The sequence below is a fragment of the Vigna unguiculata genome, chromosome 8 (genome assembly GCF_037176805.1).
Source record: "Vigna unguiculata cultivar grain cowpea cultivar isolate G323 ecotype 2 chromosome 8, ASM3717680v1, whole genome shotgun sequence".
Lineage (NCBI taxonomy): Eukaryota > Viridiplantae > Streptophyta > Magnoliopsida > Fabales > Fabaceae > Vigna > Vigna unguiculata.
In genome coordinates this window covers 39,134,032-39,159,663 of record NC_140799.1, presented here as the reverse complement: position 1 = coordinate 39,159,663, position 25,632 = coordinate 39,134,032, and the positions used below count along the sequence as shown (strand labels likewise).

Genomic DNA, 25,632 nt, shown 5'->3' with positions numbered 1-25,632 from the left:
AAACAAAAAATGCATCTTCCTCGTAATTGCTAAATATTGGCTACTATATTAGACCATAAAGTGAAGGTTCTTTCTTAGGTTCACATTTGTTGTTCTTTGTACCTCATTGTCTCTCTTTTATAGCTTCTCTCTGTTCCTTCTGTCCGTTTTCTCCTTTATTTATCTTTTCTTTATAAGTAAAATAAGGTAAAATATGTCAATATTCCTATTGAATTATGAAAATTTCATTTTCAGTAAAGTTGAATTATCATTTAAATAAAGTATATTATATGTTATTTTAATAAGTTGATTAAATTTTGCAAGAATTATCTTGCAATAATTTAAAATAAATTTTGCAATCAACATTGAATGAATCCTCAAATAATTTTCCTTTAATTCTAAATTTCATACAAAATATTCAACCTGTACATACACATGAAATTCCTTTAATTCTAAATTTCGTACAAAATATTGAACCTGTACATACACATGAAAAGAACAAGTAATTTATATATCAATCTCTCCGGTGACAACCTTGGACGTTTGTTGTTGTTGCACTACAAGAATCGAAGCATCGGTTCTGCTATCGGGGGAAGCAAGCAAATCTCCGATCACACCCAGCTCAGAAAACTCCGTCCAACTCTCAAGTGCTGCCGTCACCGGCGATTTCAATCCATGGCGCCTCCCAACAATGAAGAAATCATGCTGATTTGCAATTCTTGACACAAAAGCACTCGTCTCAGAAGCTTCATGAATCGTCACAACTTGATACGACACATTCTCATGCATACCATAGTACCCCCTAACACTCTTCAACACCTCATCATCCAGCATCATCTCCCAGTTTGCCTCACAGTGAGCCCAAACCAAGTGGTACACGACCAGGTTGCAAGAACAATCTCTGATGCTTCTCTTAGCCAAGCTCAACGACTCTCGATCATCAGAACCCCCCAGAAAGATCATTGCTATTCGTTTCACCGAGTTACTGATCAAGCAGTTGTTGTGAGTAGAGGAAGAAGAAGAAGAGCCTCGGTTCACGAGAATCCCCACGGAGCATGGTGCTCTTCTGAGAACCCTAGCGTTGAGAGTTCTTATGTTCTGATCCGCTGAACTGACGGAACCATCCTCATCCCATCTCACGTGAAACGGAAGAATGATGATGGAAGCGACTTTGTCCAATGCAAGGTAACAGATATCGTCGTGCATGAAACGTAAGGGAGATATGGCTGTGTAGGTGCTAACTACCGCGGTTCCTGCTTTGTCATGTTCGAAGAGGTCGAACGCTACGATCACATCTTCAGAGTAGTTGTGGTTTGAGCCAACCCTTTCTTGAAGACGGTGCGATATGAAGATGGGAGAGGATCTACCAACCAGTTCCTTCAGATGCAAGACGTGAGCCACTAAGGGGCTTGTTATTGTGGGGCAACAAATGTCAAGAACGTTTTTTACAGACATTATGTGACTTGTTTTGTGGATGCATGCTACAACTCGAAACTCTGCGTTGGGTTTCAGGTTCAGAATGTTCCTTTTCTGATAGCATGCGTATTTCCTCGTTGGGTCGTAGAGGGATTTCACCCCAATCCGTGCAATGCTTCCTAACACCAGTATCGATATAGCCATCATGGAAACTGTTTGATTGCTCAAGAACTGCATTGCATGAGGAATGAAGTTATAGATTGGACAGATATATATAGTGTGACATGAAAAAAAGACAAGAACAGAGGTTTTTGTTTTTGTGTTTTTGTTAATGATGTACCATTGAATCAAAGAGAAAGACGCTGGTGACAAAATCCACGACACCTTTGCAGCTCAACATGAGAGCAAGACATAAACCGTCGGTTATGGGCATGTTGCAGTAGCTGCAAATTCCAACGGTGAAAAACATCTTAATCAAATGCACGACAACGATTACTGTGACCACAGCAACAACCAATTGGGGATTCATGTGTGCGGAGATATCAATCTTCATGGCACAACATGAGACAAAGATTGGCAAAAGGAACCAACTTGTGAACAACTCAAACTGTTTGATAAGTTCAGAGCCCAATGGAGGACCTTCTGGGACAAGAAGGCCGCAGAGGACAACCCCACCTAACACAGTTTGGTGAGCCCACATCCCAAACAACCCTGCCGTTAAGGTCATGATGACCACCACAAAGGTGCATGCTTTCTTCACGGGTCTTCCTTCAGGAGTGTTCCTCACTATCCACTTCATTGCGGGGCGTCCAACCATAATCACAATCGTCACGAACACAACGTATTTGGTGGCAGCGCACATGGCAAGTTCAAGTCCCTTGCTACTATCTTGAGGATTGGTTTTAAGAGTATGTATTATAGCAGTGCCTAATCCTGTCACAACCGAGTTTATGACATCCATAACAAGAGCTGCTGAAAGTGCTAAGCGTCCAAGTTCAGCGTTCAAAATCCTGAGATCAGAGAGAAGAGAAGCTATCACTGGGAAGGAGCAACCACTGTGCCCTATTACTATCACGGGGAGATTATCTCCATCGAACTCTCCTAGGGTTTTCTGCACGTGCTCCATGAAGCAATAGCACAGGGAAAGACCAACAACCGTTGGAATCATCAGGGAGCAGAGAGCGATTGCCCAAGCTTTCTTCCCAGTTCTCGTTATCATGCTGAAATCCATTTGCACCGAATTTTGAAACATGAAGAATGTGTACCCCAATGTTGATACCAGGTTCAACAAGTCTTCACTACCATACGGGAACAACTTGCTTTTTTGATCTTTAAAATACTCTATCTGGAGAGAAGGACCTAAAACAAACCCAGTCTGCAATTGCAATTAAAAAACACTCATAAATTTCAAAACAAGCTACAACATCTGTATGATAATGACTGCTAATAAACATTTGAAAGTTTTGATTTTGTGTGTGCAACAAATATGTTAGATAAATGGGACCAGAAACAAAGATGTGTTTGTATATTATACCATGATTTGAGAAACGAAATAGGGGAACCCTAGACGCTTGAGTACGAGATGAAAACATTGTGTGACGAGGAAAATGGTGAGAATTTGGCATTCCAACAGAGGCAGTGTTGCTTTGTCAGGTAATGCTCCAATATCAGTGTTACCCCAGATGCCATCAGATACAATCTTTGGTGGCATATCAATCTGAACATTGTAGATGATAAATCTTCCTTCTGGGTGTGAATTCTGCTGGTCGAACACTACACCGCTGAAAATTGTGTTGCTTATGCTTACTAGACTCTCGTTTGTTCCCATGATGTCTCCAAAGTAAAATTTACAAGAGTTGAAGAAAAAAATATCTGAAGAACATAGAAAATATGATAATGCAGTGGCTATGGAAGGATATATAGTATTTATCTAATCTGAAATAGAACTGAAATGTTGATTGAAGTCTTTTATTGTTTGTGATTACATTTGATGTCAGTTTGTGACAGACAAGTTTTTTGGATAGACGGAACATTGTCATAACAGATCATAAATAATATAACGATTTTTATGTATCTTGTTTCTGCTGTCAAGAGAAAAATAGCTGAAGATTGCAAGTTAAATTGCCATGTCACAACTGAAGTAGAAGGTGGAGACAGTTAATCTAAATCATTTCCTTGCATGAGGCTAATGGATGTTGTTATTCACATGGAAGATGATAGTTTAACAAAAAAAATTGACAAACTTTTTACAAATTACAATAATTACTTTATTTTGATTAAAAAATAAAAAATTAATCTATTTAATTCTATTTATAGAAACTTTGTCAAAAGTTTGTTAAAAAAAATTTGTGAAAAGATAATTTTCCTATTCGGATTCATGGAAGTGACAAGGATATTTGTTTCAACATTATTACTTGACTGTTTTTTCGAATTTTCTTTTAATAGGGTAATTAGGGATGGCAACGGGGCGGGGCGGGGACGGGTTTCGCTATCCCATACCCATCCCCGCATAAAAAATTCATCCCCATCCCCATACCCAAATCCAACGGGTATCAAACTTTTTTCCCATCCCCATCCCCACCGGGTAACGGATATAATCTCGTACCCATACCCGTACCCGTGTTCTAACTACTTCAATATTAATTTTTATAAAAGAAAAAAAATTATGGTAAAGAAAACATAATATTATAAAATATTCAATATTAGGAGGATTTTCTTTGATGCCAAATACCTTAAAATAAATTATAATTGTTTACATTTTATATTAGAATACCAAATAAAATTTCATGTGAACCAAAACATTTATTAAATTTGCAAACTACAACATTGATGAACTTAGTTGATAAAATTAAAAAATATTTCAAAAAAATATAAAAGGAAAACAAATATTCAAATTAAAATATATTTTAAATGTTTGTTTACTTCAATTTTTTAAATTCTAATGAATCTTTTTTTTATACACTAATAAAAGTTATAATATATCACTTGATCAAAATGACACAAAGAACAAATAATAAACATAATAATAAAAGGAAAACAAATATTCAAATTAAAATATATTTTAAATGTTTGTTTACTTCAATTTTTTAAATTATAATAAATCTCTTTTTTATACACTAATAAAAGTTATAATACATCACTTGATCAAAATGACACAAAGAACAAATAATAAACATAATAATAAAATTTTGACATAGATTTTGTATCTTTTGAACTTCAATATATGTTGGATAGTGACAATAAAATATTCATAGCAATTACATTAAATTTTTATATTGTAGTAAATAAAAGTTATTTGTACAATTAAAGTGAAAAAAATTACAATATGATTAATAGTGAGTTATAAAATAACAAATAATTAGATAGAATATATCGAAATATTATTTTACATGATGAAAATAAACAATAAATAAAAATATTAAAAAACTAACAAATGTGTGTTTTAGAAATAATTTGAGAGACTATCGAAAGAAATCGCACAAAGGAAATCAAATATATAATTAAGGTATGATAAAATGAAAAATACCTTAGAGAACTAATTATTAAATTACGTTTGAAGTGGTTAAAATTAAATAGAAATATCATTAGTGACCAAAAAATTTGTCATTAAATTACAAATAAATTAGTAATTAAATTGGTCATTAAATCAAGTATCGATTCGATCATTGAATTAGTCACTAATTTAGTCATTGATTCAGACAATAAATCAACTACTACCACCAATGACAGAAAATAGTGACTGATATGGGTTACTGACTAAATCAGTCACCATTTCATGTTTTTCTTGTAGTGAATTATCATATATTATTCCTAAATATCATTATATATATATATATATATATAATTTTAACCACTTCAAACATAATTTAAAGTGAAAAAATTACATTATGATTAATAATGAGTTATAAAATAAAAAATAATTAGATAGAATATATCGAAATATTATTCTACATGATAAAAATAAAAACAATAAATAAAAATATTAAAAAACTAACAAATGTGTGTTTTAGAAATAATTTGAGAGACCATCGAAAAAAATCACACAAAGGAAATCAAATGTATAACTAAGGTATGATAAGACGAAAAATATCTTAGAGAACTAAGAAAAATTTTCAAATATCAACATATATACTTAATGGTTGAAAAATAACGAAAATTATTTTAATGAAACAAAAGAGTTCTTCAAATTAAACAAAAATTAATAATAATAATAATAATAATAAGTAAAGAATTTTTTTTATATTACCTTAAATTGAGAGTATAAATATTCTCATGCGAAAGGAAAATTTATAATAAATAAAAATATGAAAAATAATATAAATATTCAAATGTGAGGCATAATATTTTTTTTTATTAACATACATCATTTTAACATAATTACATAAAGGTTATGATAAGATAAAAAATATATTGGAGATGAGAATGAGTTTCATGACAAATGAAATAATTAAAAGAATATATATATATATATATATATATATATATATATATATATATATGAGTTACTTGATTAATTGTGAATATTTTAATAATTTAAACAAGAATGGAGATATGGCGGGGACGGGTATTATGGCGGGTATTTGTACATCCCCATACCCATACCCATACCCAGTCAATGCAGGAATTCTCCGTCAAAACGGGGACGGGTTCGGGCAATACCCACGGTGACGGGTTTATTTGCCATCTCTAAGGGTAATACATACAGGGAGAAATTCAATAGTTTTTGATTTTATGTTGTATATGTAGTGTTTCTGTTTCAGTTATCTAAAAATATTACACATAAAAAAATAATAACTATGTAGCACAAATGAAAAATGATTAATTATTAAAAGTTAATTCAGTGTTATATTTATAGGATTATCGTAAAACACTTTTGAAAAATAAATAAATTTAATAAAATTTAGTTAAAAAGTTAAATTCACATATTTGTAAAATTTTAGACTAAATTGGATCAAAAATTTTAATTAAAAACTAATATCAATTTAAAAAAACAAATTAACATATTTGACCATATTTTATATAAACATAACATATTTTAAGAGCTTATAACAGAAATGAAAACTTTAAACACACTCCTTAAAAATGAAATACATTTATTTACATGTTAAATTAATATTATGTATAAATTAAAATGATTTTAAAAGAAACTAAAATGAAATAATTTAACTTACCATATAAATAAGCTTGTACGAACTAATTTAGCTTATATTGTTTATTTTTTTATGTTTTCTATAAAAGTTTTGAAAATATTATCCAAATAAACCATCAATGGAGTGAATTTTTCCTACAGTATCATATTCTATTTATTTATTTTATTTCATTTAAATACAGCTAATTTATAGTTTACTTTAGCTCCATTTAATTTTGAACGAAACTTTACTTTTAGTTCTAGATATACCGTACAATATCAAATTATAAATTTCAATTTTTAATTTAGTCAACTAATTTAGGTGAACACATTATTGCTATATGACTTGGTTTGAGTTAATTTCTAAATTCCTAATAATAAAAATATTGTCTATTATGTCATGGCATTTATGTGGGTTACTCACAGACTTAAAATAAAATAAAATAAATTGCATTATCATTTGAAAATTAAGTCCAACTTTTTCATATTAAATATTATAAGCCTTAAAAAAACTCATTTTTAGGTTAGTTGTGAACTTCCTCAATTTGTGTCGCAAAGTTCTAATTTTTTAAAAAATAAAATATAACGTCAAATTATGTTTGTAGTTTATTTATCTTAATTTCATCTCTATTTTAAAAGATTTGATGCAATCAAATCATCTTTGTTAATATTGTACTAAGAGTGTTAGAAAGATATGATTTTTAAATTTTCTTTTAAATGTTTTTAATTTAAAAGTTTTTCATGTGTCAATATCATGTAACAATGATTGCAACAATGTCAGATTATGTATCATTTTCTTATTCTCAATTTTGATAATAATTTTAAAAAATGTATAATACTTTTGAATTTTGAATTTTAATATTTTAATTTTTGCATATTTAATAATCTAAATTTATTTGTATATTAATATTCTAATTTTTAAATTAATAAAATTTATACTCACTGACACAAAATTATTTTAAGATTATTTATGGTATAATATTAATGTATATAGAATAAGTATGCAGGATGACAACGACCCATATTATATTATAATTAATTAGTTTCTTTAGAAAAAATGTGGCACATTCCTAGAAAAAAAAGCCGACTGTTTTGATAAGGTTAATTAATGCCAATTGAATCAATTAATCTATACCATGTTATTAGACAATATTTCACTAATTAAATTTATAAAAATAAAAGATTCAATGTTTACACAAACTAACCGTTTACATAGATTTATAATTTTTATTTTTTGAGATACATTAATATTTCTAAGTTTTTCACATTAAAACATTCATCGACATCATCACAAAATTCATCTAGTGTGACTAAACAGAGAAATTTAATCGAAAAACACAATTTTAAAGCGGGTAACCCCAAAATCATGTTTCAGTATTTCACTCCCTTCGAACGAACTTGGAGACTTCTGGCTTATTTAATGAACATTTATCATCCATTCAAAACATGATTTGTATTCAATAGTTAAATTTGTCAAAATCTTTTATCATACTATGGCGATAAAATGTCACCACGCATGAGGTAGATATGCATACACCCAAAACAAAATTGGATTTCAAAGTAGCCAGAGAAGCATCATTGAAAGAATTAAGAAAAAAACAGTATACTAAAATACGCTACCGGCGGCTCTGACTTGGAAGCAAACAGTCATATGTAACCATGTGTGATATCACAGAGAGCTTGTCGGAAGTTTGCAGTCCAGGGGCTGCCAAATCTACTATATCCTCACGCAAACTGTTCATAATATAATTGATTTACCAATTTTAACAATCATAGAATTCACACCCTTTTCACGTATTTCAAATCATAAATATAAGTCTGATAAACAGAAAGTGACTTGACATAAAGAGTGCCACTAACCTCTCCCACTCTCCAGAAGCTTCTGCGTGCCATTTGACAGAGTGATATAGGCGGTTCAGGCTATAGAGTGCCAATCCAAACATACATTGTGCATCTCTCTCCTGTAGATAACATGTAACGTCAACTTTTCTATCTTTCTTTTATCCATCACGTTCAAATTAACTAAGAATTCCTTTGTTATAAAGTTAAATAGAATTGATTTTGATAAAACTAATTTTAAACCATTAAACATAATTGGAACATATTCCCAAATTTCTGTCATAAATTTCATGTTAGAACGTGTCATGATGGGAGAAATATTATGGTGTTTTGCTAAACGAGCAGAAAATGAAGTTCGTGAACCCCATTCGTATCTCAAACTACTAAAATGAAGACGTTTTCTGTGGAGAAAAAATTGCACAGTGAAGAACATCTTTCATATACTGTATCATGAGTATTCTAGACTTACTCTGCCTAGGTGAATCCCGTCTCCATAATGTGTGTGTGTGAGTGGAGAGAGTTGAAACTTCATTTAGCGAGGGCTAAATAAAATCAAGAGTCGTATGTGTATGTACAAATGACGTGAAACTTCTATTCAGGAAGAACTATAGTCACATGTATGTACAAGAATCAGGAAGCTTCTTACCCGCCCTTGCTCAACATAATGTTGGTACCGCACAATCCTTTTCTTAATCTCAGCAACAAGTAACCTCCTCTGAATGCGAGCCACTCTACCTCTTCCCTCAGCTTTGGTATCCTAATTTATACAAACTTCTTTATCAATGCTAATGAATAAAGAAAACTGAATGACCAAATGCACAGTTAAGTTTTTATAGAGCCCGAAATTGCATATTCTTAAAATTGTAAGGGACCAAAATTGCACAATGTGTAATTAAATTTTTACAGGGACTAAAATTCTAACAGTATCCCAACCATACACTAAAAATGTGTCACTCCAAACAAGATCCACGCTCCAACTCATTCATACAAGTTTTCTTTAGGGTATGCAAGAACTGTAGTATTATATTTGGATTCCTATCAGCATTATCGTCATAATTTTGTGCAAATTAAAAAGGGAAAATACCTGTTTGAACCATGCACGTACTACCATGATTAGTAAAAGAGACAGAAAGAATGCAGGTAAAGCGGTCAAAACGGCGAAGTTGATTTCATTTGCCCGTAGAATCTGGTTCAGCTCTAGCATTGCCCTAACCAAAATATTATATTAAGGAATTAAAACAATGTGAATATTTACTTGAATTTGTAGATTCAAATAAACTCACGTCTCGGTATCCAGCTTGAGCTTCTGAACCTGGAATATTGAAGAATTATGTTAAAACCTTAAACAGATGTAGCATATAACGTACGAATTACAGTACCTGAATAAGTATAGCGCGAACCAACTCTCCATTCAGAAGGTTTTGAATAGGATGCATGAGTTCCTTCTCATACCTGCATTTATACTTGGAAAATTAGATCTTAGCACATGATAAACATCAATGTTACAAGAAATGAAGTTATACCAAGAACTTTACTAATAAGGATTCTAATTTAAATTCAACATTTCTTCCTATTACATGATATGGAGAGGACTACTACATATAAAATTCACTTTCTGTTTGTAATTGTCCATTGGTTCCATCAAAATCCAAGTTTAATTCTGTAAAGTTTAAAATATAGTCAATCAATATAAATTGAAAATATTTTATATGAACATCCAGGATGAACCCTGTAGGAATAATATCATAAAAAATTGCTTACAAGTAAATCTATGTATCTACTTCAAACTCAATTAGAGAAGCAACTTACTACCATTGGACCAGCATAGCTAGAGATATCCCAACTCACCTATCCATGACTATCTCAAGCATTTCCTGGTCTGAAGCATTCGCTGGGATATTCTGACCCTTTGCCTGTTCACTGAATGCCAACAACATCCTGCACGGAAATTTTTTAGAAATAGTTACTAAGAAAGCAATATCCAATCATCCATACAGCTAGCATGCTTTCAGTATCGAGTACATTACTATTGCAAGTCAAATTTAATATCAATGAATATGACGAAATGCAATTCCAGGTAGTCATAAAAAAATTAAATAATTGATAGCCCAAAGGATAGCTATCTCTAATATATCATAACTGTTGAACATGTTTTATCTCGTTGCAAATAAATCCATATTCTTCAGATGGAGATTTAGGTGGTATAAGAGGATTATATTTCTACCTATGGTACAAAAGGATGCTACAGAATATAGTAAAATATCATGGTAGATAACTGGACTACACTGAATCGTGAATATTACACGCATTCTACATTTGTTGCATAACTTTCATTAGCTGGTATATATATATATATATATATATATATATATATATATATATATATATATATATATATATATATTTATTTCTATTCCAATTAAATCTTCTACAAATATAATCAGTTCTAATTCAAGCCACAGAAGAGACTCAACACAACTCATTAAAATTTGCAAGGTCCCAACAGTTTCACAAGCAGTTACCCCACCCATAATCCTACAAACATTCCTTCACAGGCATCATAACACAGGCTGGAAAAATATACATGAATTAAACTGCACTATTCTGAAACTGAATTAAACTTTAAAAGTGGTTCAACAGAACTAAAATTAATTGTATAATGGTTTAAAAGAACTGAAATAAACTGCATCATGTTTTGAGTGAACTGAACCAAATTGAACTACCCTAAATTGCTTTTGAATTGGTAGAACTATTTAAATTGTTTGAATTATTACCAATGAGCATCTTATTTTAGAGTATATTTTGCAATCTCATAAGTCATAGTCCAGTTTAGTCCAAACAATTCTATTTAGGAACAATTCAGTTTTTCAAAAACTAAACTAATATAACCAATTCAGTTTAGTTTTCTTTTAAAAAGTTTAGTATTTTTTTTTTAACAATTCAATTTTGAACAACCCTAATCACACATACCCAACACAGTTCACCAACTTGCATACATGCATATTCTATTATGAATGAATAATACCATGCACACACGTAATTACATATACCAGAAGCAAACCTCCATGATTCACAAGAAGCTTTTCCATACAAGTCTATACTGTCTAATAACAACAACTAATTGAATAGTGGGTTTTTGAAAGGAAGGGTTCTTCTGAATCTCCAAAAGTTTTAAAATTACTTCACATAGATTGGTGTTTACTTGATATTTTATTTACAAAATTAAATTTAAAATAAGCATATTATGATTTCGTTTTATTTGTAAAACTAAAGGTCCTATACAGGTTTAATATTAAAGAAAAAGGAGGGCAACATATTTAAAAACCAAACCTGTGTAATGAGTTAGAAGTTAATTGCACCTCTTCAAGCTCCATAATACCTTGATGTCTCTTCCTGAATGTCTCAAAAAGTTCATCCCTAATGGATAAAATCTGAAAATTAATTGCATCAGCATATATACAAAGATGTGGGACAGTGACAAAGAAGAGGCTCAAATCTCAACAGTAATTTTTATAGGGATCATTTTAAAGATTTTATGTAGTTTCAACTGTGGGTTCAGCCTAATCAAAGTACAATGAGTACTAATGGGATATTAAATAAAAGGGTTAAATATGTTTTTGGTCCTCAAGTTTCAGTGAATTTTGGAATTAGTCCCTCATCAAAACTTTATACCAATTTAGTCCTTCATCTTTCACAATGCCTGAATTTAGTCCTTTTAACCAAATTTTGTTAAGTTTATGTGACGTTTCAAGCGCATTTCATGATAATATTTAAGTTAACATTAAAACAAAAATGTGTCAAACAGTGTAAATAATTTAAATACTATCATAAAATGTGCTTGAAACGTCAGATAAACTTAACAAAATTTGGTTAAAAGGACTAAATTCACGCATTTTGAAAGATGAAAGACTAAATTGGTTAAAAGTTTTGATGAGAGACTAATTCCAAATTTCGCTGAAACTTGAGGGACCAAAAACATATTTAATCCTAAATAAAATAATTCTAGGGCTAGGCTTAACTTAAAAATATGAAACAACACTCTTTCTAGCTTTACAATATTCTAAGGGCTTCCATCTTTTTTATACTGGAATCCAACCTTGCCTGCATAAATACACTTTAGATCAGCTACTAGACAATATTAAACCTTATTTCATGCTTCCATTCTACATCAATTGTAAACCTCAATCAGTTTGGTCAACTTTTCAACAGAAATCAAGATAGGAATGAAGAGGGAAAAGACTCAAGGAAAAGAATTTTGTCCATTGCTCACGGAAAACAGACTTTTAGGAAGGCTACAAAGTTAATTCTAATTAGCAATACATTGAGATTTTAATGGGAAATGAGGTTAAGCAAATTTTATAATGCTTACTACAGCTCCTATCTCATAAGGAAATGTTAAGTTCAAGTCTCCTTTATTGAAGACGAAAAAATAGGAAAGAATAACGAAGCCCTAGTAAATCATCAAGAAGAGATGTACCGGTTGCTCTACATGATTCTTAAAAAAGCCAATTGTTGAGTTCTTAGCTTCCTGAATCCAATTATCAAGATCAGAACTCCCCACCAATCTACTATGCCGTAAGAGCCAAATCGAGCATACTGACAGACCAACTGCACCACATGTATAGTGGATCCAATATTGAGTAATTTTCGTCGGCTTTCTATGTTTGAAGACCTGAAACATATCACAACCATTAAATTGCAATTTAAAATTTTATCAATGTTACACAACAGCCCAATCAACATAAACCTACTGAGACTAGAAATGCATAAGTATTATAAAAAAAGTTTATCAATTGTTCAATTTCAGAACCTCCATGGATGACTAAATCCAACATAAATGGTAAAAAAAATAGAAGCCCTTGTAATTGACTCCAGTCAAGATAATTTTGTCCACTTCTAATAGGCATTGTTGCATTGACAAAGTCCAACGGATTGTTAAAATATAGAAAATAACATAAGAGACACCTAAAATGTTTAAGATATAATAACAAGTACCAATGCAACAGTTGTCTAATGGAAGGGTTTACTCTTCCGTTACCAACCAAAGCAAAGGGGATCACAGTACATTGTAACAAGAGAACGTTAGGTAATCCATTAATTTTAACGGACCCCATGATAGTATGGCTACTGTTTACTTCTCTCATTTTCATATAAAAATGGTTTTCTAAATGAATAGAGTACACATGCCCCATGAATCAACATATCCTTTGGGTGAAACTAATCCCCTTAGCCAATGATCATTACAGCTACCTATTCATTTAATCATGAAGGAACTATTGCCAAATAGCAAACAGAAATGACTCTTTCTAACACATAATAGCAAGCAAAGTGTTAATATCATGATTATGGTTGAAACCTTATTTTCAGGAAGGTTAAAAAATATTGTTGTTTAATATTTCATATTTTCAAGTTACTGTTTAGAACTAAGAATAAGTTGATATTCAGTTTGTGAAAAAAAGTGTATCTATTCAATTATTAGAATTCTGAACAAACAAAAAAAAAAGTCATCTCTGTGGTTAGACTTTGTTTATAGAAGTATATAAATTAAAAAGTATTAACAAATCTATTTTTACACAGAACTTCGTAATTTTTTGTTAGAAAATAAAAAAGAATGCTGAACAGTAAGGCACAGAAGCAGTGCTACGATACTGCTCACCAGAAAATCAAAAGAAAAATGCTAGTGCTAATACAGTGAGCTGCGGGAAGTTGAATAATTAAGATAGAAGATCTTACAAGAAGAGATATGTATGCGTCCAGCTTGTCTAAATTTTGATAAATTGAATTGATAGCATTTCTTATTTCACATTCTGTCCACTGAGATCCTTCCTGATGTATTTTTGGCACCTTCTCAAATAGCAGAGGGATTGAATAGGTCCCGTCAACAGAAGAATCACTCTGAATATGCACATAAGGTAAACTTTTTAGCAATGTTAAGCTGCAAACACGCTCCAGTTTTGCATTAAAAAATCACGGCTCATAGTAATAAGGGTTAAGAGTAACATAAAAACAGAGGGAAAAAGGCCAAAATGCACAACTTTATCTATATATACCTCACGCACTGCATGTAGATGCCCAATTGAAGCTTCTATTGTAGAAAACAAATCACTAATTGTAACTAACAACGATGGCAGCTCTGTCTCTGGATTTGCCACTAAATCCTCTCCAACTTTGTCAACTTCCATATAAACCTGAGCACGAAGTTTCAAATTTGAAGTAATATCAGAGAATTGATAGCATATTGGCCTTTAACAAAGTGAAGTTGATAGAGCAATTCTTCATATTTATAATTTTCTATTTCTATAGGTGAATTCAAAAGTGTTTCATGGGTTGCCAGAGGAACTGAGTCCCAAATCTACATGTAAACAATTTGTTTATATCCTCACTGAACTATCCTGTGAAACCTATCCTCATAATCCCTCCCAAGGCCTATATAAAAGTTCCCCTAAAGACATCAATAACAGTGCCACAGCCAGGAAAAGGTAGGGGAAGTGCCCAAAAACAAAACTAACCCAATTCAGTAAAAAGCAGCAGCTGCTACAAAAACACGAAAGATACAGCATCACCTTCATAATCATTCAGTCATTGCAAACTTTCTCTTCTACAAATATGAAGATTAATAACTCCAATGTGACAGAATCATGCAGCAACATAAAAGTATCCACTATTAAGCGAGCTTGACAACAAGTAAATTATATTCATTCTAGTCATGAAAGACTATTGTAATTCAAACATTAGGAGACAATAAATCAGACAAAGCAAACCTGAGCTAAAAATGTGGCAAGTGAATATCTTAAGCTACTCAAAACAGCTACTCTCTCGTCAATAAAATCAGACGCAGATTGGCACAGACTCCGTGAAGACGAATCCTGAGCAGTGAATCCACGCAACAACTTGATTGTTTCATCAACAAAAGCCCTTGGACCCCTCTCAAAAATCATGAAACGTGCCTTCTCGGAATCTGACCTCTGAAATTTTAAACAAATAAGCAATATAGCTATTTCCAGAATGGACACAGCTTGAGCTAAAGACATGTTTGGATAATTTTTTCATGAATACCTGTAAAAAATAAAACTAAAAAAGAAAAATGAACTGTTTCATTACAAGTTAAAGTTAGTTTATAAGTAAGCTTATTTTCAATCTATACATTAGTTAAAATTGGCATATGTAGTAACTTGTTTAGATTCCTTTTTCTTCTTAATTTTTTTAAGAAATTTTTTACAATACACATTAAAAAGCCAAAATGACAAGATATTTAAAGACAGAACCTTAGCTCTGAACTGCCAGAACTGGAGATTCTTTTGAACGCTATGCAAATTCATCAAAACACGCTCCAATATACCCTCCACAATACCATGCACTCTCGATCTCTTGGTAATGAGCCTGCAAGGGAACACAGCACCAAACATCAAAAACCCTAATAAGCATTCGTTCTATCCACGTAGAAATAGAAAGAGAGCTGAGAATAAAATGAGAATGATATTTAAAGACGAAAGAATATTCATCGATTAATGATTGATTTTGTAGAAGTGAAAAGGAAAATGAGCGTACAGGGGAGAGTCGAACGAAGAGGAGGGTAGCGGAAGAGGAAGACATTCCCGACGCGGGGTTGATCTGAAGGGGATAGCGAAAATGGAGAAAAAGTTTTTGGGGAAGAAGGGATAGAGAGCGTGGATTCGGTTTCGAAGATAATGAGAATAAAATTGTGAAAGAAATGTTGTGTTTTCCGTGGATTCGGTTTCCGATGGTGGAACCGCCATGAGAACCGCTGCTCCAAGCTTCGCGCTGCTCAAAGAAACTTTTCCAACACCTTTTTGACTATGTAGTAGTTTTTTTTTTTTTTTATTAAATTAAAGTAAACTTGGTTCGATCATGGAGCAGCCAGTCCCCAATCGGTTGTCGAAGTGAGTCAAAGCTCGTTATTAGTTGAACTAGAAATGGTTGAGTTAAAAATGGTTAGCTTGATTTATTTTTGTAATTTATTATATTGTATTATATATATATATATATATATATATTAATAATTGATTAACTTAACATTTTAATAGTAATGAAATAAAAAATGTTTATCTAATTTTTTAAGTATTACCGTCATGAGTTTGCTTACAAGTTAAAAAAAAAAAAACTATTTTTTTTCGTAAGATAGTTGGTTTGAAAAACAAAAAACTCAAATAAGATCTCACTAGTTATATTTTATGTGTCACAAATTTTACTATAAGTTAACAAAATCAATCTTGATTGGTAGCACTAGGTAGACTGACTTTAAGAAAGAAAATAGGTCAAACTAGATAGGCAAATAAGTAGGGCACAAAGAACACATTAGTGAGGAACTGCGTAATATTTTTCATCAAATTTTTAAAAATTTATTTATCAATCTTTTTTTGTCATCAAATGGATATACTTCTTATGTAACACGCATTTACTAACAAGTCACAAAAACAACCCTTACTTTTTGCACAAGCTAGCTGACTAGAAAAAAAAAAGTCAATCAAGATCTCCATCTAAGTGGGACACAATGAACAAATATGTGGAGAGTTGCTTGTTACTTTTCGTACAATTTTTTAAAATTTACTAAACAATCTTTTTTGTTTTCGTTCTAAGTGGATGTACTTCTTAAATACCACAAATTTCATTATAAGTTACAAAAATCAACCCTTATTTCTTGCATAGGTGAATGCCTTGAAGAAAAAAATAGGGCAAACTAGATAGGCAAATAAGTGAGGCACAGATAACAAATGTGTATTACTTTTCGTACAATTTATTAAAATTTATTGACCAATCTTTTTTGTCATCCAATGGATGTACTTTTTATGAAGCACGAATTTGCTTACAAGTCACAAAAAACACCCTTATGTTTTTCACAAGGTGGCTGGTTTGAAAAAAAAAAAAAAGTCAAATAAAATTTCAATCTAAGTGGGACATAATGAACAAATATGTGGGAAGTTGCTTGTTACTTTTCGTACAATTTCTTAAAATTTACTAATCAATCTTTTTTTTTTCGTCCAATGGGATGTCTTTCTTATGTACCACGAATTTTATTATTAGTTACAAAAATTAACCCTTATTTCTTGCACTAGGTGGCTGACTTGAATAAAGAAAAGGGACAAACTAGATAGACAAACAAGCGGGCACAAAGAACAAATGCGTAATACGTTTCCTACAATTTATTAAAATTTACTGATCAATCATTTTTTGTCATCAAATGGATGTACTTCTTATATACCACGCATTTACTTACAAGTCATAAAAACAACCTTATTTTTTTCACAAGGTCGCTGACTAGAAAAAAAATATCTCAATCTAAGTAGGACACAATGAATAAATATGTGGGAAGTTGTTGTTTACTTTTGGTACAATTTTTTAAAATTTACTAATCAATCTTTTTTTTTTTTGTCTAAGTGGATATATTTCTTATCTACCACGAATTTCATTACAAGTTACAAAAATTAACCTTTATTTCTTGCACTAGGTGACTAACTTGAAGAAAAAAAAAAGGTCAAACTAGATAGACAAAAGAGTAAGCACAAAGAGCAAATGCGTAATACTTTTCGTACAATTTATTAAGATTTATTGATCAATCTTTTTTTGTCATCTAATGAATGTACTCCTTATAAACCACGAATTTTCTTACAAGTCACAAAAAACAACCCTTATGTTTTTCACAAGGTGGCTGGCTTGAAAAACAAAAGTCAAATAAGATCTAAATCTAAGTGGGGCATAATGAACAAATATATTGGGAGTTGCTTGTTACTTTTCGTACAATTTTTTAAAATTTACCAATCAATCTTTTTGTTTTTCGTCCAATGGGATGTATTTTTTATGTACCATAAAATTCATTATTAGTTAAAAAAATTTATCCTTATTTCTTGCACTAGGTGGCTGGCTTGAAAGAGAAAATAGGCCAAACTAGATTGGCAAACAAGTGGGGCACAAAGAACGAATGCTTATTACTTTCGTACAATTTATTGATCAATCAGTTATTGTTATCAAATGGATGTACTTTGTATGTACCACGCATTTACTTACAAGTCACAAAAATAACCCTTATGTTTTTCACAAGGTGGCTGACTTGAAAAAAAAAAGTCAAATAAGATCTCAATCGAAGTGGGGCATAATGAACAAATATGTGGGGAGTTGCTTGTTACTTTTCGTAATATTTCTTAAAATTTACTAATCAATCTTTTTTTTTCGTCCATGTCTTTCTTATGTACCACTAATTTTATTATTAGTTAAAAAAATTAACCCTTATTTCTTGAGATAGGTGGCTGGCTTGAATAAAAAAAGGGCCAAACTCGATAGACAAACAAGTGGGCACAAAGAACAAATGCGTAATACTTTTCGTACAATTTATTAAAATTTACTGATCAATCATTTTTTGTCATCAAATGGATGTACTTGTTATATACCACGCATTTACTTACAAGTCATAAAAACAACCCTTATTTTTTGCACAAGGTGGCTGGCTAGAAAAAAAAAACAAGTCAATCAAGATCTCAATCTAAGTAGGGAACAATGAATAAATATGTTGAGTGTTGCTTGTTACTTTTGGTACAATTTTTTAAAATTTACTAATAATTTTTTTTTTCGTTCAATTGGATGTATTTCTTATGTACCATGAATTTCATTATTAGTTAAAAAAATCTATCTTTATTTCTTGTACTAGGTGGCTGACTTGAAGAAAAAAATGGCCAAACTAGATAGGCAAATAAGTGGGGCACAAAGAACAAATATGTATTACATTTCATCCTATTTATTAAGATTTACTGATCAATCTTTTTTTGTTATCTAATGGATGTACTTCTTATGAACCACGAATTTGCTTGCAAGTCACAAAAATAACCGTTATGTTTTTCATAAGATGGCTGGCTTTAAAAGAAAAAATAAGTCAAATAAGATATCAATCTAAGTGGGGCATAACGAACAAATATATTGGGAGTTGTTTGTTACTTTTCATACAATTTTTTAAAATTTACTAATCAAACTTTTTTCTCGTCCAATGGGTTGTATTTCTTATGTACCACGAAATTCATTATTAGTTAAAAAATTATACTCTTATTTCTTGCAGTAGGTGGCTGGCGTGAAGAAAAAGATAGGCCAAAATAGATAGACAAACAAGTGGGACACAAAGAACGAATGCTTATTACTTTTTGTACATTTTATTAAAATTTATTAATCAATAAGTTTTTGTCATCAAATGGATGTACTTCGTATGTACCACGCATTTACTTACAAGTCACAAAAACAACCCTTATGTTTTTTCACAAGGTGGCTGGCTTGAAAAAGAAAAGTCTAATAAGATCTCAATCTAAGTAGGGCATAATGAACAAATATATTGAGAGTGTTTTGTTATTTTTCGTACAATCTTTTTTTTTGTCCAATGGGATGTATTTCTTATGTACCACGAAATTCATTATTAGTTAAAAAAATCTACCCTTATCTCTTGCACTAGGTGGCTGGCTTGAAGAAAAAAAAAATAGGCCAAACTAGATAGGCAAATAAGTGGGGCACAAAGAACAAATGCGTATTACTTTTCGTACAATTTATTAAGATTTATTGATAAATCTTTTTTTGTCATTCAATGGGTGTACTTCTTATGAACCACGAAGTTGGTAGTCACAAAAACAACTGTTTTTTACAAGGTGACTAACTTGAAAAAAATAAGTCAAATAAGATCTCAATCTAAGTAGGGCATAATGAACAAATATATTGGGAGTTGCTTGTTACTTTTCGTACAATTTTTTAAAATTTACCAATCAATCTTTTTTTTGTCCAATGGGATGTATTTCTTATGTACCACAAAATTTATTATTAGTTAAAAAAATCTATCCTTATTTTTTGCACTAGGTGGTTGGCTTGAAGAAAAAAGTAGGTCAAACTAGATAGGAAAACAAGTGGGGCACAAAGAACGAATGCTTATTACTTTTCGTACAATTTATTAAAATTTAGTTATCAATCAGTTTTTGTCATCAAATAGATGTATTTCTTATGTACCACACATTTACTTACAACTCACAAAAACAACCCTTATGTTTTTTCCAAGGTGGCTGGCTTGAAAAAAAGAAAAAGATCTCAATCTAAGTGGGGGCATAGTGAATAAATATGTGAGGAGTTGCTTGTTACTATTCATACAATTTCTTATAATTTACTAATCAATCTTGAATTTTATTATTAGTTACAAAAATTAACCCTTATTTCTTACACTAGGTGGGTGGCTTGAATAAAAAAAAGACCAAACTAGATAGACAAACAGGTGGGTACAAAGAACAAATGCGTATTACTTTTCGTTCAATTTATTAAAATTTACTTATCAATCTTTTTTTGTCATCAAATGAATGTACTTCTTGTGTACTACAAATTTGAATTTGCTTACAAGTCACAAAAACAACCCTTATGTTTTTCACAAGGTGGCTGGCTTGAAAAAAAAAATCAATTAAAATCTCAATCTAAGTGGGGTATAATGAACAAATAGGTAGAAAGTTGCGTGTTATTTTTCATACAATTTTTTAAAATTTACTAATCAATTTTTTTTTCGTCTAATGGGATGTACTTCTTATGTACCACGAATTTGATTACAAGTTACACAAATTAACCCTTATTGCTTGCACTAAGTTACTGACTTGAATGAAAAAAAAAGGTCAAATCAGATATCAATCTAAGTGGAGAACAAATAATGAACCAATGAGTGAGAAACTCATATTACTTTGTGTACAATATTTTAAACTTACTAATCAATCTTTTGTTTGTTATCCATTAAGATGTACTTCTTATGTATAAATTTAAATAATTATATTTTATTTAATAATTGAATATAAGAATTATATTCAATTTATAATTAAATATATAAAAAATTAAATTTTGTGTCAATTTGAAAGGGAAAATTTGTTTCACTTTAACAAAAATTGAGACTAAATTAAACAAAAATAACGAATATAAGGACTAAATTGAACAAAAATAACGAATATTGGGACTAAATTGAACAAAAATAAATAATATAACCACAAATTGACGCGTGGCACAATTTTTTTAAATTAAAAGAATTTTTAAAAAAATTAAAAATTAAAAAAAATTAAAAAAACCAGGAGCTGACACGTTGCATGTATTGTTCAAAAATATTAACTATTTAAACACTGTTATTTAAAAAGACTAAATTAACTAAAATTTGACGAAAACGTAGACCTAATTAAACACAAAACGAAGATGATGACCAAATTGAATAAAAATAACGAAAATAGAAACCAAATATATATTTAAACCTAAATAATATTATAAAAATAAATAAAATAACTTTTCATCCATTAGTTTATTTCTCATCAAACAATATCTGTTTCCATTCAATTTTTTCTCACCAATTAATATTTCTTTCCCCTACTTTCTTACATTTTTTTTCTTTCACACTCTCTTTTTTTCATTTTGACCATACTAATCATAGGTTTTATGTAACTATTGAATAATTTGATCGTTTTATTGGTCAACAAATAGTAATTTTTTTTTATAAAAATCATTTAAAAGTATAAGAGACTGTATTTTTTTTTTATCCTATCAAGCAAAACCTCTTTTAATTCTTCAACTATTTTTAAGACACTGTTTACTATTTTTTTCTTAAGAAAATTAAAATTTAAAAGCTAAAATACAAGCACTCAATAGTTTCTTCTTAATGTTCTTAATGCTTATAGGCTAAAGTTTTAGTTTTGTTGGTCATGCACACGAAAGAAAATTAGATAATTTAACGCTCGCTTTTTTTTCACACAACCAGTTGATAACTCTTTTTAACACTAAAATATTAAAGTAAGATATTTAACTAATACATAAATTACATTTTTTTAACAACAAATTGATAAGAACAGTTATAAAAGTAGTTTTACGAAAAAACAAAATGGTAATATTATCAGACACGTATTCAATTTTTCTTAGGCGAAAATATTGACTTATAAAAAACCTTGTTCTGCAACCATGTATATATAAGAGTGATCGCAGAAACAGCGTAGTGAGAAGAAGAAGAAGAAGAGAAAGCAAAAAAGAAAAAGAAAAATGGCAACTTTAGGTGGCCTTACTGATATCGTTGGAGCTGAGAACAGCATCGATATCCAGAGTCTCGCTCGCTTTGCCGTTGATGACTACAACAAAAACCAGGTTTTCTTTTCTTCCTTTTAAGTCAACTTCGATTATTACCAAATCTTATATATGTTTTATGCTCTAATTTGGTACAAGATAATCAAAGTGGTGTTTGATTCCTCGTACCTCTGATCATCCCCTTCTTGGATTATGTCTGTCAGTTTTAGTGGTATTTAACACACAGAAACTTCTTACGGTTGTTGGTGTGTGACCATAATCTTGTTGAATATTCAAAATCTAAAATTTTTTATGTTTGGAAAGACAAGGTAGAAGTGGATCCTACTTTTAAGAAATTTCAGATGTTCTAGAAGAGATTGGACTTGGGATTCCATCAAGTTTTGTGTTTTTTAATATATACAAGTTGAAATTTTGTACCATACTATAAGCCATGACAGTTTTTAAGACAAACTTGTATTGACTAACGTTAAAAATAGGTATAAATACACATTTGGTACCCAAACTTTTTCGAAAAGTTCAATTTGGTACCCGAATTTTAGGAATGTTCAATTTGGTACCCAATTTTCTAAAAAGATTCAATTTGGTCATCTCCGTTAAGTTGGAGTTAACACCGTGTCCGTACAGGACACGTGTCAAGCCATGAAATTTTTACTTTTTTTTTTAATTTTTTTTTCAAAAAAATTAATTTATTTTTTCAAAAAATTTAAAAGCTGTCACGTGTCAGTTTATCATTGTGTCACGTGGTAGCTTACAATCATGACATGTGGCAGTGTAATAGTTGTTTTCAATTTAGTACCCTAATTTAAATTTTTGGTTCAATTTAGTACCCAAATTTTTTAAAATGATCCAATTTCGTCCTTTCCTATTTGAGACCAAATTAGTAAATAAGCTTAATTATATCTTATATAAAGTTAAAATAATTGTTTTGAATTTATACATCAAATTACTACACCTAAATATTCAAATTATGTTATTTTTTACAAGTGTAAAAAATTTTATGTATAAAAAATTACAAAGGTTAAAATGTAAAAAATAAAATAATTTAAGTATTTAGGTGAAATGATTTGATGTATATATTAGAAAAAGTTATTGTAACATGTATATATTGGTTGTAATTAAGTTTATTTACTAATTTGGTCTCAAATGGAAGATGACAAAATTGGATGATTTTAAAAAATTGGGGTACTAAATTGAACCAAAAATTTAAATTGGGGTACTAAATTGAAAACAACTATTACATTGCCACGTGTCATGATTGTAAGCTGCCACATGGCACAATGATAAACTGACACGTGGCAGTTTTTTAAATTTTTTGAAAAAAAATAACTTTTTTTCAAAAAAAAATAACTTTTTTTCAAAAAAAAAATAAAAAAAAAATTTCATGGCTTGACACGTGTCCTGTACGGACACGGTGTTAACTCCAACTTAACGGAGAGGACCAAATTGAATCTCTTTAAAAAATTGGAGCACTAAATTGAACAAACCAAAAGTTTAGGTACCAAATTGAACTTTTCGAAAAAATTTGGGTACCAAATGTGTATTTATACCTTAAAAATACAACATTAATATTTTCAAGTTGCTTGCGTTTTATGGTGTTTAATTGGAGATGCAAAAAGCAGAATGCAGTTTTGGAGTTTGTGAGAGTGATCAGTGCAAAGCAACAAGTGGTTGCAGGGATCTTATACTACATAACATTGGAGGCAAAAGATGGTGAAACAGAAAAGGTTTACGAAACAAAGGTGTTGGAGAAGGCATGGCTGAACTTGAAGGAGGTGGAGGAATTCAAACCAGTAGCTCTTAACACTGTTTCAGATTTGGTGTAGCACTTGGCCAGGTATAGCTACTATTTTACCCGAGGATAATGATATTATGATTATCATTTTTTTACTTTTATTCTTTATTTATTGATGTAAATTAGTATGAGTCATTGATTAATATATCACTATTATTACAAAAAAAAAATCAATTTTTATACAGACAAAATTCGTATGTAAAGTCCTAAATCCGTATGTAATTGAATAATTCTGACGAATTACATACGAGAAAGATGCCGTATGTAAAATAGGCGTCGGTAATTTTACATATGAATTTTACATATGGAAATATGGATAGTTATTAGTTTGTTGTTACATACGAAAAAAATTCGTATGTAAAACTTAATTTATATATGGATTATATTCCGTATATAATTATGCGTAGAATTTCTATTTTTTTTGTAGTGTATTTTTTCTTTGAAAGAATTAATGATTCACATTAAATTATGTCAGAAAATAAAAGATGAGAACAAAACGATAGAAGTCAAAGTATAATTTTTCTTTACTCAATTGTTATAAGCACTATTTTAGTTTCTTGAACTTTGTTATGCCAAGTTTTGTTGTATGTTGGATTTGTTGAATCTGTCTTTCATGTTTTTTCAGGTTACAGAAAATTGCATGTTCTTGGCTTGGCCACAAGATTGTCCATATGAATTTAATAAATGTGGCTGTTGATCTTCAAAAGGGTGTGCGTGTTAAGGAATCCTATTTCAGCATTACTACTACAAATGGAAGTTATTATTGATTATATTATGTATTTGCGTGTGTGTTATATATCAAATGATTATATAGATTAAAGTTTGTTCCTACAATAATAATAACGTTATCATGAGAATGATTTAATTACTGATTATGTATTTATGTTTGTTTTGTATAAAATAATTATAGTTATATATATATATATATATATATATATATATATATATATATATAACAATAAATATGTTATTTGTTAAAATAACCTCATTTCTCTCGAGTATGTAAACCTAAGAGTTGTAAATAAGTTTCAAATGTATTATTATGAAGAGATTTTTTAATTCATTTCAAATGAGGAAAATGTTTTTATAGTTATAAGTTAACACTTTTTTTTTCTTTTTCATTTTAATTTAACAATTGATTATTAGTTTAAATATAAACCAACCCCTTGCGAATGATTTCATGTATTTGTTTTAGTTTTATTGTTAAAACACTTTTAAACAATTCAAATAATACATCAAAACATAAAACTAATTTCCTACGAGCAGTCATTAAAACAATATATTTTCAAAATACTCATCTCCGACCCCTTTTTTTATAAAACCTGGTCAACTACATACTTATTAAGATTTAAGAAAAAAAAGGTTATTTTAGTTGGTAACGTTAAATATGTCTCAAAATTTATATTTTCTA

The 25,632-nt window shown here is 30.2% G+C and overlaps 3 protein-coding genes across 4 annotated transcripts; 1 reads left to right on the top strand and 2 right to left on the bottom strand.

Moving 5' to 3' along the window:
* Positions 1 to 104: 104 nt before the first annotated feature.
* Positions 105 to 3,324, bottom strand: LOC114194421 (cation/H(+) antiporter 4-like). Its single transcript, XM_028084617.2, has 3 exons — positions 2,930 to 3,324; positions 1,736 to 2,770; positions 105 to 1,626 (listed from the first exon to the last, which is right to left on the bottom strand). The coding sequence occupies exons 1-3, from the start codon at positions 3,221 to 3,223 to the stop codon at positions 487 to 489; spliced, it is 2,469 nt and encodes an 822-aa protein (XP_027940418.2). The 5' UTR covers positions 3,224 to 3,324; the 3' UTR covers positions 105 to 486.
* A 4,612-nt stretch (positions 3,325 to 7,936) lies between these two features.
* Positions 7,937 to 16,185, bottom strand: DGS1 (dgd1 suppressor 1). 2 transcript variants are annotated; one of them, XM_028082915.2, is made up of 14 exons: positions 15,911 to 16,185; positions 15,628 to 15,742; positions 15,124 to 15,327; positions 14,413 to 14,550; positions 14,096 to 14,257; positions 12,840 to 13,034; positions 11,693 to 11,793; positions 10,211 to 10,300; positions 9,742 to 9,814; positions 9,646 to 9,674; positions 9,447 to 9,570; positions 9,009 to 9,119; positions 8,384 to 8,484; positions 7,937 to 8,257 (listed from the first exon to the last, which is right to left on the bottom strand). In XM_028082915.2, exons 1-14 carry the CDS (start codon positions 16,117 to 16,119, stop codon positions 8,140 to 8,142), a joined length of 1,770 nt encoding a protein of 589 aa, XP_027938716.2. In that variant the 5' UTR covers positions 16,120 to 16,185; the 3' UTR covers positions 7,937 to 8,139. The 2 variants fall into 2 exon arrangements, with proteins under 2 accessions (XP_027938716.2, XP_085521411.1); XM_085665285.1 differs by lacking the exon at positions 15,911 to 16,185 and having other exon boundaries at positions 15,124 to 15,320.
* A 6,074-nt stretch (positions 16,186 to 22,259) lies between these two features.
* Positions 22,260 to 25,100, top strand: LOC114193830 (cysteine proteinase inhibitor-like). The gene is made up of 3 exons (XM_028083775.2): positions 22,260 to 22,489; positions 24,049 to 24,263; positions 24,847 to 25,100. The coding sequence occupies exons 1-2, from the start codon at positions 22,388 to 22,390 to the stop codon at positions 24,250 to 24,252; spliced, it is 306 nt and encodes a 101-aa protein (XP_027939576.1). The 5' UTR covers positions 22,260 to 22,387; the 3' UTR covers positions 24,253 to 24,263; positions 24,847 to 25,100.
* The last annotated feature ends 532 nt before the right edge of the window (positions 25,101 to 25,632 follow it).

Bases quoted from the DNA above. Each gene is read 5' to 3' on its own strand.
- LOC114194421 (XM_028084617.2), bottom strand. From the start codon at position 3,223: ATGGGAACAAACGAGAGTCTAGTAAGCATAAGCAACACAATTTTCAGC. The intron at 2,771-2,929 runs GTATAATATACA...TTGCAATTGCAG, and splicing joins ATTTCGTTTCTCAAATCATG to ACTGGGTTTGTTTTAGGTCC. The intron at 1,627-1,735 runs GTACATCATTAA...CATGCAATGCAG, and splicing joins TCTTTCTCTTTGATTCAATG to TTCTTGAGCAATCAAACAGT.
- DGS1 (XM_028082915.2), bottom strand. From the start codon at position 16,119: ATGGCGGTTCCACCATCGGAAACCGAATCCACGGAAAACACAACATTT. The intron at 14,258-14,412 runs GTATATATAGAT...GTGCATATTCAG, and splicing joins ATCTACATGCAGTGCGTGAG to AGTGATTCTTCTGTTGACGG. The intron at 11,794-12,839 runs GTACATCTCTTC...ATTAATTTTCAG, and splicing joins AGAATCATGTAGAGCAACCG to ATTTTATCCATTAGGGATGA.
- LOC114193830 (XM_028083775.2), top strand. From the start codon at position 22,388: ATGGCAACTTTAGGTGGCCTTACTGATATCGTTGGAGCTGAGAACAGC. The intron at 22,490-24,048 runs GTTTTCTTTTCT...TGCAAAAAGCAG, and splicing joins ATGACTACAACAAAAACCAG to AATGCAGTTTTGGAGTTTGT.